Source organism: Diorhabda carinulata, chromosome 3 (assembly GCF_026250575.1).
Source record: "Diorhabda carinulata isolate Delta chromosome 3, icDioCari1.1, whole genome shotgun sequence".
In the NCBI taxonomy this organism is placed as follows: Eukaryota; Metazoa; Arthropoda; class Insecta; order Coleoptera; family Chrysomelidae; genus Diorhabda; species Diorhabda carinulata.
Genome location: NC_079462.1, coordinates 20,129,026 through 20,141,270, shown reverse-complemented (window position 1 = coordinate 20,141,270; position 12,245 = coordinate 20,129,026). Strand labels below are relative to the sequence as shown.

The following is a 12,245-nucleotide window of genomic DNA, read 5'->3' as shown; positions in this document are numbered from 1 at the left end:
CGTATGAAGCCAGTGATTCCCGAATTGTCGTGAATCCAAACCAAAAGTCTTATTGTTCTTGCCTAAGGCACTCCCAGACTAATTTGATATGGTGGGAGCTCACGCTTTGATAGCAACTAAACTATCATGATGGATATCTGATAGTTTCTTTCGTACATTGTCATTTAATGAAATTTTTCTTGAAAGTATTTTTTAATCCATATTATACTTACCATTGTGATGCTTTTTTTACTATTCATTTTAACTTTACTCTTTTACAGTAATTGTAATTGTAACAATTTGTAACAATGTTTTATGAAACGATTCTATAATATACCGGTTTTGATAAAAATACTCATATTAAGCCTTTCTTGTACAAATCACTTTATTTAGAGGCGGATATTTTAAAACTTTTCATTTCAACAATTTTGTGGCATAAATTAGAAATAATTAGAAAATGTGATTTTGATTTCCGGCTTAAGGATTCGCTTTCATGTATTACACCAAAAATAATTAATCGATTGCGTTTTAATTCAACTATTTGTTGTTAAACAAGTAGTATTAGTATCAAGTACAAACATTTTTCCTCTTTCAACTTTTTTTCTACTACTGAACCCAAGATGTGTATTTGTTGCTCATATTTTTTTGGAGACTTTTAATATTTGAGTTGTTGGTTGTAATATAATATTGTAAGAACGGCATCTGTTGTATCTATTTATAAATTAGTTCAAAGACCTGATATATTTATTTTTTTATACTTGATTACTTGATCTCACATAAAGATTCACTGGTCAACACGATTTTTGAGCCTGACTTTTGCAAGTTGAATTTTAATCCTCTACTAAAAAAAATTGTTTTTATCATAGTTTGCCTTTGTAAAAAGTAGAGCAGTTTTTTTAACACGTTGAACACAATGCGGTCCATAGGCTCATAACTGCACTCTCTCCACAGCACCGCACGACGTAGTTGAACCGTCTGAGTCCCTAAAATCTTTTTGGTTTTGGCGTCTCTTGATCAGAAACATCTGTAGTTTCTTTTTCAGTAACTTCTTTGCTACACTGATTTGAGAATCTAATTACAATATTTTTTTATTATACTTTTATAGAGGATATGAGCATTTATCTTTCTGTACCAAATAACAGCTCAAAGTAGTGTTGTAACTTGCCATTTGATTAGACAGATTTATAGTAGATTTACCTATGTTATAGTCGGCCACGGCCTCAAGGCTTTACAACCTTTACTTTGTAGAAAGCATCAACAAATTTTCTTTGCTAGTAATTTCATTTCTTCAGCTTCTTTTGTACAATTTCTATGGGTAGTCCTTTCCTAATTTTTCGCAATGTCTCCAATAAATGGTTTTAGTTTCCTTGTAGCTTTTCTGCTAACTCCAAACTTGTATAATACACACAAAAAACATCATTTTTTACACTTTTTATTATCACACAAAAAAATTGTTTGCGCCTTGGAGAAAGTTTATTAATTTTGGCTGGGGCTCAATGTGTTAATTTTTGGCCAAAATCAATGATTTTTTAATTTTTATTGTAATTTTACATTATGGCATAAAAAATTTTTGCAAGATATCGGAGTTTTTATATATAATATTTATGATAAACAATGATATTTTATTGTAGAATAATAAGAAATTAATGTGTTAAAGTGACTATTTCTTGTATTTCTTCTAAGTTCCTATGAGCTATCTCGTATTAAACCCCAGATGTAATCTCCTATCATATTTTCTTTGTACCGCCATTGATAACGCCGTTCAAAGTCTATCACATCTTGGTGCAAACGCTCTTCTTGTTCCTCGGAGAAGGCACCCATATTATCTTTGAATTAATCCAGATGAGAATGTAGCATATGAAGTTTATGAGACATTCTAAAGCCCATAATTTTGAAGCTAATTATCGACGTAAATCAGGTACCTAATAGCAAACTGAAACTAAAAATTTAAATGATTTTTAATGCCTAAAATCAGAATTCAAGCATAAGAACGTGAATCCAAAAAGAAAACTATTGTTTTGTTCACCGTTGATTGCATAGTTGACAAAATGTAAACCTATAACAAAATAGTGATTACCAAAAATATTTTATTTCTTTATCAATGATTGAAATTTATTGCCATTCTTTACCGTGCTTCAATGAATTTGACACCCAACATACCTATAACAATTCTTTTAGCAAGTTAAAATTAATTTTTTTTATGTATTTATTATTATTAATAAAATTATTAATTTCACGTAATTGGTTATATCTGTATACCTAGTCCCATTTAATAATATTATTATAGCACTGTACCTACAAACAAAAATAGATTCCCAAACAATTTGAAAAAATGTTCTCCAATTTCTTAGCATTTTTTTTAAATATTTACTAGCATGATTTTCATGATTTTTTTTTTCACAGTAATATATAAGTAAAAAATTTCCTTAAATTTCATGCAAAGATAAAATCTATTTCTGAGACATATTTGGTATGGTAAAACTAATAAATTCGGTTAATATAAAGTAATCACCACTGAATTTAGTAAATATGTTGAATTTTTTCATATTTATCAAATTTACCGGTTAATTTATAAAATCCCCAACTCGTAATAGGGAATGTTATAAAAGTCCCTAACTTTACGAAAATTCTTTCAGTTTGCGTAACTGCTTGGCACGTGATTTCAGAAGTAGTTCTAATTTCGTTGCATGTAGATCCTCTCGTAAAAAATGAAACATTCAATAATAGCTGCTCTTCTTGAGCGTTTTAATTCCAAATTACTTAATATTATGGATACTAAGAAAACAAACATTTGTTAGGTTAGGTTAGGTTGTATTTCACCTCTTCCTTGAAATCATTATCACGCTAAAAATGCAAATGAGTCATTTCCATCACAAGTGAAAGCGAGGTACAACTTTCGAAGGGATAATTTCCCCCAACTCTACAGCGATTTGCTCGATATCAATTGGAATCAATTATTGGTTCAAAACAACGTTGACATAGCTTGCGAATATTTTTACAGTCAAATTCAAGATGTTAGCGTTCCCAAAGTAATTACCAGATCTTTGAAAAAATACCCTTTATGGTTTAACAACATTATTCGTAATCATTCATTCGAAACATCGTTTGTTACAAAAATTTAAGAGTATCAATAATAATGATGATTACATTGAATTTAGTAATATGCGAGTCAAAATTAAGAGAAATATACGTTGGAGTCTTTATAATTCCATGAGAAATGTAGAGCAATAGCTAACAAATGATCCTAAGAACTTTTGGTCCTATGCAAATACCAATAGAAAAACTACTAGTATACTTAATAGCATGATCTATAAAAAGAAATCTCTTAACCAACCAGATGACCTTGTAAATGCTTCTGTTGATTATTTTCAGTCGGAATATATTACCTCATCTACTCCTAATTTGTATCCTGGTAGATCTATGGTCTCGAATTATATGTGCTTAACGCAATATATTTGGATAGCGGTGGTCAGGTCTATACAGATTTTTCCAAACCTTTTGATCGCTTGGATCAAGGCATTCTTCTGACTAAGCTATCTAACATTGGTTTAACTGATTTATTATCAACTTTTTTAAGTCATACCTCACGGATAGAAAACTTATAGTTACCATGATTTCATCTCCATAGAAATTAACACTTTTTCTGAAGTACCCCAGGGCTCAGTACCTACTTGTGCCACTGTTATTTCTAATATTTATTATAAATGACATTGTCTCAGGATTAAATTCCAATGTTCTCCTTAATGCCGATGACCTGTATTATTCCATATCGGACATTGATAACTGATACTTATTTCAATCTGATATAGATAAAATTTGTGATTGGTGTGATAAAAATGCACTTCCTCTAAACATTTCAAAATGTAATACCTCAACTTTCACTAGAAAACTTAACCCCCTTCATTTCAACTATCGCATTTCTAATAATATACCTAAAACGTCTGCAGCATTTAAGGATCTTAAGATCTACATTTAATAGTAAATTGAACTTTATTGAACATATTAATATTATCCTTGGTGGAAACTGCTCTAGGCAATTTACCAAAGTTAAAACCGTATCTTTACTTTTAAATGCATTCGTTCTTTCAAAACTACAATATGCTTCTCTTATATGGGACCCAAGCTGCCAAACTTATATCAGAAAAATAAATAATATTCACAGAAAGTATGTTGAATATATATGTTCTCAAATTTTCTCCATTATATCGAATGAATCAATATCACTGTCAAATGCAGAACTCTCTGGATATTTTTGTAGCACTTTTTCTAACATTTTTTCCGTTCTACAACTTTCTCATTATTTACAATTCATCTAAATGTACCATTGTTTACTTGTACTTTACAACAATAAATATGTTTGGTTATGTACCAACTACTCAAAAAAAGCTGCACTCTATTCTAGTGGCCCAATAAGCCGGGTTCGTTGATTTAATTCTGATCAACCATCAGTGTTAAAAATGATGTTATACTTATAAAGGACGTAGCTTCTGGAATGAAATTTACGTTAATTATATTTTATGAAACTGTTTAAGATCTGTATTATTTCTACATATGTAAAGTAATGAATAACTATAAATTTGAAGACTTTTTTTAAAAAAATTTAGTAAAAAAAATCTCATTTAAATTAAAAAAAAGCCGTGAGCAGCAGAGCTCCATCACGAAGGTCGAATTTTTCGTCGAATGAAGAATTTGACTAATACACAAACAAATCTTTCCATAAAATGAATTTCTTGGAAATGATATTAATTCTCAATCTTATTTCTTTATATGGAAAATTTGCAATTCCTCAATAACTTTTCATTTCACAAGTTAACTCTCTCTCTCTCGAATGAAAATTCATAATTTCAATAGACCCAGTGGTCTCGAACCCTCTTGTTCAATTCCAATTGACAACAAAGAAAAAATTGTCATAATGACAAGAAATTTCGAAAATGGTACGTAAAAAAATCACCCTTGCAGCGATCATACTCGTATTATTCATTAAAGAGGAGGCGGTCCAGTTCAACAATTACAACGATCAAAATGATTTCGGGCGTTTTGTGCTAGAAGAACTGAAGAAGAAAACTTTGAACTTGAGAAAGACAATTTTTCAACATCACCCCTACTTGCATGCGAAGTTCGAACCCTCTAGTTAAACTTTTTTGTGGCCAAAAAATAAGAAAATATAACAAAAATGACCATAAAATGGAGAGGGGTGGAGATGGAAAGTTTCGACAGGAAATCATCTAGCAACTAATTGAGCCTACATGTGAAATTTCATTTTTCAGTCGCTTTTCGTTTGACCTGCAGAGGTGAGCAAAGGTCAAAAACCACTTTTTTGCACTGCGACCCCTCGAAATATTCATTTGTTTTCAACCAAACTCTAATTACATCAATCCGCCGCCATAAAAGCCATGTATGCTAATTTTGGACCAAATCGGACCCATAGCAATTGCTCGAGAGACGAAAATAAGAATTGTAGCTTAAACAGATATATATATATATATATATATATATATATATATATATATATATATATATATATATATATATATATATATATATATATATATATATAACTACAGACATTCGAAAAACCATCATAATCGTGTTCAGGAGGTCTCAAAACATGGGGAAAATGATGTGCTCCCATTTTTCTTCTAGTCATGCCTACCGTAATAGTCTAATTTTTCTTCGAAAAATTCGACGAAAAAAATCACGATTACTGCCAAAAGGTCATGATATTTATCACATTCCCCATTACGAGTTGGGTATTTTATAAACTAACCAGTAAATTCGATAAACATGTGATAATTTATCGTATTTACCAAATTCAGTGGTGATTATGTATAATAATCGGTAATTTTATATAATCACCGATTTATCATTTTTACTGTAATATATTCATCACATAGATTTAAAGCAGAAAATGTTTAAAGTATATATATACAAGACTATACATTCTATTGAGAATTGTAGTCGCTCAAAATTGAGCTCTTTTGACCCTGTATTTTTGTGGGTGGTTTGCTACCCTATTTAATTACAGTTTATCATATATTTCTGCAGCTTCGACTATTGTTCTCCATTTTTCTCTATCCTGCATCTGTTTGTTCCAGTCACTTACTCCCAGATTTTCCATATCTTGCACAATCTTATCTTCCCATCCATTTTTTGGTCTACCAGGCAATCTTTTCTTGCTCGGTCTCCATTCTTTTAATGTGCCCTCACCATTGTATTCTTTTTGCTGTAATTGTATTTACTATATCCTCATTTTCTAATATATTCTTAATTTCATAGTTCATTAGTCGTCTATAGTCATTATTTCCAACTTTTACTAGTCCATGAATTTTCCTAACTATTCTCCTCTCATACATCTTTAGTTGTTCTTTGTCTATATTAGTTAGCCTCATTGTTTCAGCGACGTATGTAACTACTGGTCTTATCGCAGTCTTGTAGACTCTCAATTTGGTTGCTCTGCATAATAGTTTTGTACTTATTATATGCCCTATATCCTGCATGAATTCTTTGTTTTGTCTCGTTTTCTGTGTCGACTACTTCGAAAATGAGGTCATTTATGTTCGCTGTTTCCTGTTTGCGAATTTCCTTCCTTCTTTCAATTTCCATATATTTTATCTTTTTCTGATTTATTTTCAATCCTCTTTTTTCTTGCCTCCCTTACAATTTTCTCTAATGTGTTCTCTAGACTCTTTCGGTCTCTTGCTATTAGTGTCAAATCATTAGCATATGCTATTACTTGTATTGATTCATTAATGATACTTCTATTGATATTACTACATTCTCTTATTATGCCTTCAACTGCAATGTTAAACAATATCGCTGAGAGTCCGTCTTACCCCAGCATTTATTTCAAATTCCTCAGTTGTTCCGTTTTTTGTTATTACCCTTGCCCTAGAATTTAGTAAAGTCATTTTCACCAATCGTATTAACTTTTGGGGTACTTGTAGTTTTTCCGTATCCTTTATAATCGTCCTCCTTTTCAGACTGTCGAATGCTTATTTGAAGTCGATGAATAGCATTTGCATATTAATGTTGTCTTCATAGCTTTTTTCGACCACTTGCTATATATAGTATGTATGGCTTCTATTGTAGATTTTCGTTGCCTAAAACCTTTTTGGTATTCCCCTATTTCTGGTTCCACTACCTTTTTCAGTATATCATTTATTAACGTTGTTAGTATTTTGTATATGGTATTAAGCAAACTAATACCTCTATAATTACTTCATATGTTGGGATTTCCTCCCTTCAGTATTGGTATAATCGATCCAGTAGACCACTCTCTTGGCATTGCCTCTGTTTCCCATACTCCTTCCATGATCTTGAATGTATTGTACCATAGTTTATCTCCTCCATATTTTATTAGTTCATTCACTATTTCGTCTGGTCCTCATGTTTTATTGTGTTTCAATTTGTCTATGATGTCATTACATTCTGCTTCCGTCGGCTTTTCTTCATTCCCTAAAATGGTACCTTTGTCACTTATATCATCTTCCGTTAATAATTTTTTGAAATACCGACTTCTATTCTCTTTCATTCATATTTGTTGTATTTCGTTTTTTATTTTGTTTCTTTATATGTTGATATAATTTTACATTATTTTTATTGTGATTTGAAGTTGTCCATACTATCATTTAGCCATTTTATTCTCTTTGTCTTTATTAACTTGGTGCTCTCTTTTCTTATTTTTGTATATACATTATAATCCTCTCATTTTAAAGTTCTTAGCGATTTCAACCTAGCTTCTTTTTTTTTTCTTTAATTTTTATTGTACATTCCGTATCAAACAAATCGTTATTTTTTCTAATATCTTTTGTACCAATGACTTTCTGCGTTGCATTTATAACACTTTTCTTAATCTCTTTCCATTGCTCATCAATAGTATCTTTTTCTTTACACTTTTGTAGTTGCTTTTTTATTTCTTTTTCGTATTTTCCCTCCCTCGTTTTCAGTTTCTGCACATTCCATTTTCTGCTTTTTATCGCCTTTTTCACTATTCTTAATTTAATTTTGATTATTACTAAGTGATGATCAGTCTCAACACCTGTCAGTCTGTATGCTCTTACATCTTGTATCATTTTTGATCTTTTTGATATTAATACGTGATCTATTTGGTTTCCCTTGGTACTACCTGGTATCATCCACGTAATTTTATGTTTAAAGCACATTTTGATAATAAAGACAATGTACTTGTGAGTGTTGGTGTAGTGGTAATGTAAACAGTGTGTTTACTATATACCTTACTTAAATATTTTAATTGTTAACATTATTCAAATGTGTCTTTTTTTAGTAACATTTTCTCCTGGGTCATCGCAGTCTCCTCCACTCCAAGAACACATGGGTCCTAAACGAGGACGTTTTTTGATGAGGCAATCCCGAATAAAGCGTGAACCAGATTTGTATCCGGAAACGGAAATAGAGCCAGTAGCCTTGTCTCAGTACCTGACTCTTCCGCCACCTATAAGGATAGAACGACAATGCTCAGAACCTATTCCTAGTATTTCACCCTCACCTGATAATTTACTTAATGTTCCAGAGCACGTTCTAATTAAGCAGCATTCACATCCTATATTGCCAAGTAAATCTACAGAGGTGAGATTAGTTTTATGTTTGTGAAACTACAAAAAATCTGTGTCTCTACAAGAAACTATTGAGCAAAACTGAATGTCATGAATTATGAATTCCAAACAACAATCACTGGCTCGTTTTTTATTGCGCCGTCAAATAGGATTAGTTTGTAATATTAAATTGCATTGTTTTATTGTATCTATGACAAAGGGTTAAATAACGTAACCTAATTTAGTTACATTTTCCTTTGGCCACTTGCACCGTAAGATTAACACTGGCTTAATTCTGTTTTTTGAATTGCACCATTGCATCATTTAATTAAACCCTCGAAATCGGGGGCTTAAACTGATTTTATTTTCAGTTCTAACCTATAATTCAGGTAATTTTGAGTTGAAAAACACAGGAGAAACAATCATTATCGCTATTGGTATTAAAGAATATTATGGTGAATATTATGGTCTCTGCTCTGCAAGACATTCTTTTTGTTTACTGTGTTGAAGGAATTCAAAAAATAGCAAAAGTAAAAGCTTTTACCTTTTTTATAAGGTTCAGACCTTTAAAGCCAACACTTATATACATTTTGGGGCAAAATGAGGATATTCTAATACAGATTCCACTTCTTCCAATAGCAATAGACATTTAATATATGTTGCTTTCGCTGTAATATCCTATGGTCCTTGTTATAGTTCCAATTGACGTTGGTAAGGAAATGACTTGTAAATAATGGGATTTCATCGATTTGATCCAAAGTTCCCATATTCTTTACGATGAGATAATAGGAAATTGACTGGGTTTAAATCCCTACCATGATGGCAAAATCAGTTTGTTTTCGAATGATTTTATTGTTTTCTAAGAGATGCAAAATAGCTGTATTCTCGAAAAAACTTACTGGTGGTAGATCCGTACATAGATTTAGTCTACAGAATAGTGACTCATTCCAAGGAAGTAACTGGATAATTTTATTGAATTGCACAGAACATCACTACAACTGTTTTATGTTAAATTTGGATTCATAACGTTATTTTGGCTTTATTCTATTAAGGCTCATCGTTAAAGTTTAAAAAAAAACCCTCCCATATCTCATGATTTTCACTTTTTGTCGAGGAACTGTCATTGCTTTGTTCTTTACTATAATTAGATAACTTATAATGTTCTATCGAAATTATTCTGGAATTCTATTCTATTTTGTCCTTTTCTGTATGCACCATATACAATAATGAGACAATAAAAATAATCATAAGGAATTGTTACATGAAATAACCATTGAAAAGTGTATGACTATTTCTCAAATTTTTAAGAAAATCAAATAATTAATCGTAAGTAGTTTCAATCATTTCCTTTTAATCTAAATAAAATTTTTTAAATAGTCTACTACTTCGTTACTGGTTACTTGACTGTGATTGAAGGGTTTTCTAATGTACTTGTAAGTTTGTGTTGGATATATGTAGCGTCAAAAACTTGTATTCGGGAGGCCTATTCTGGGTTTATGCAAAAAATAAAGTAAAATAAACATAAAAAATAGCTAATCAATATTCTAATCAGCTTGATTCCATTTATCAAATTTCTAATAATTTGTGGAGTTTTAGTTTTTCCTTTAGTCGGGAGAGCTACTGCTGCTATAGTATGGAGATATCAAATGTTTAAAAAGTGAAGTCTCCCACATCGAGTTTTTTTCTTGATTGGTATTTTGTCTATTTCTTTGTTTTCGATAGCGTTTTTGAATTTTGCGATGATATGAATTAGATGTATTTTTTGATCAGAAGAGAGAAAAAAAAACAAATAACTGCTTGTATAACCTTAAAATGTATGATTTGAAGATAGGTGTTTGTGCCAATTCATTTAATTTATAAGAAAATTTCCCCAGATCGGTGACATAACTTTAACTTGAACCACATAAAATACGGTGCAAGCGATTATGAGTTAAACCGCTGTTTGAATTTTAACAGCAAGGTATTTTAAACAGTGGAGTAGAGATTATGGTGCAAGTGGGCATTAGTGTCATATCTGAAAAAATTTTTTATATCAATGTACCAAATAATACCCTTCTATTTAAAAATTGATAAGCTGATACTGATATTTTGATTTGATACTGAATGATTTACATATAGACATGTAGTTTAATTATATGATATATTTTTAGAGTAATACCAGATCCAGCCATTGTCCTGTGGTACGATTAGGTCCTGCTTTAGGTTGCAATTTCTGTTGGAATACAGTCGATACGCATGGAAGGACTCTAAGAAGAAAAACCAAATATCATTGTCCTGAATGCCAAACGAATCTGTGTATAGTCCCATGTTTTCAGGAGTACCACAAAAGTCAAGGGACTCAAGGAAGCGGTGGAAGAGACAGTATCGATCCAATATTACCATCTTCCCCTACCAAAATATATCCTAAAAGTAATTAAACTATTGCTGTGTTAATGTCAGGAAATAAAGTCATATTTATTTAATGTTTTTTATTCATATATTTATAATAATTTCTAGCTTGGTTAACCTAAGTGAAAATCCATTGTAAAATAACAATGGAAGAAGTTATTTGAAATGTAAGAAAGTGGAGAATGTTGAGATAAGTTTCTCTAAGTCGCATATTGTCGTCTAGGAACACAATAATCAAAGTGTAAGCAATGTACAATCACGGCGTTAACGCGCTAGCTTATCTAATCTAATTGTTTAAAATAATAACTAAAATCATTTAAAGATTTTGATAATTGTTTATAGGCTGGGATACTTCATTCTTGGTGCAAATTCGTCCCTTGTAATAATGCATATTTAAGCTCTATTCTGGCCCTAGTTGAAGGTTTTGTTGTTACTGATCGATGAAAGTAGAGGCTTATGTAAGGAACAAAGTTTATAACAAAAAACCACCAGCGCCCAGTGGACCTGGCACATCTTTCTAAATGATCTAGACTCTTGTAAAATTATTCATTTCCACCCATTCCAACAATAAATTACAGGGTTTTTCTATTTATTGATAGAAAAAATATTTGTGTGAGAAGATCTTGATGAGATTTCTCTTGGATAACATTGAAGGTATAGAAAGGGTATAAAAAACAATCTAAGGTGTAGATTGCACAAAAAACTGGCTTTAGCTGGAATTTCTGGAACCGTTGGATTACTCACAAGTAGTTTATCTGACGCGCGCTTTAATAACCAAGTTAGAGGTTAAAGGTAAATTCGGAGAAGTGAACAGTGTTATTAGAAAGTACAACTAATATAAATGTCTGAATTAGAACAAGCGGTTGGGTTTTTATTTCGAAATATTCTTCTAATTTTCGAAAAATTTATTTTTAGGTGTACGGGTTTGAGAAAACGGAGATAAAGCTAAGAAAATGGAAATAAACGTGTGTAAAAAATTTCGAGGTTTTCTAAAAGTTATGTTTTTAGGTTAAGAGTTCTTATAGGAAGAAGAGAATAGTAGATCGTTATTACTGATTGTGTGATCAAGCGATAAAGATAATTAATTTTTGAATTCGTAAAATTCAAATAGGGAAGGAAAAAAGAAATAGAATGGACTATTAGAATGAAAGATATGAGAAAAAGTTATCGGGACTTTTTTAAGGTGCTGGAACTTTGGGAATTGGAAATTCGCATACAGACCTACACTTTGTATGTACGTTATTATCAGTGGCAGATTTATAGATTTGCCGCCTGTAGGTTATTCATTTTTGCCACCTTTACTGACCTCTGACATTTCATATCATA

At 31.1% G+C, this 12,245-nt stretch overlaps 1 protein-coding gene across 7 annotated transcripts in view; it reads left to right on the top strand.

Moving 5' to 3' along the window:
* The window catches only part of LOC130891528 (protein tramtrack, alpha isoform-like), a 52,241-nt gene extending 41,248 nt beyond the window's left edge, over positions 1 to 10,993 (top strand). For all 7 annotated transcript variants that reach the window (XM_057796343.1, XM_057796344.1, XM_057796342.1 and 4 more), the window contains 2 exons: positions 8,264 to 8,565; positions 10,682 to 10,993. In XM_057796343.1, the coding sequence (XP_057652326.1) occupies positions 8,264 to 8,565; positions 10,682 to 10,948 (569 nt within the window). In that variant the 3' untranslated portion in view covers positions 10,949 to 10,993. The remainder of the gene's footprint in view (positions 1 to 8,263; positions 8,566 to 10,681) is intronic.
* The last annotated feature ends 1,252 nt before the right edge of the window (positions 10,994 to 12,245 follow it).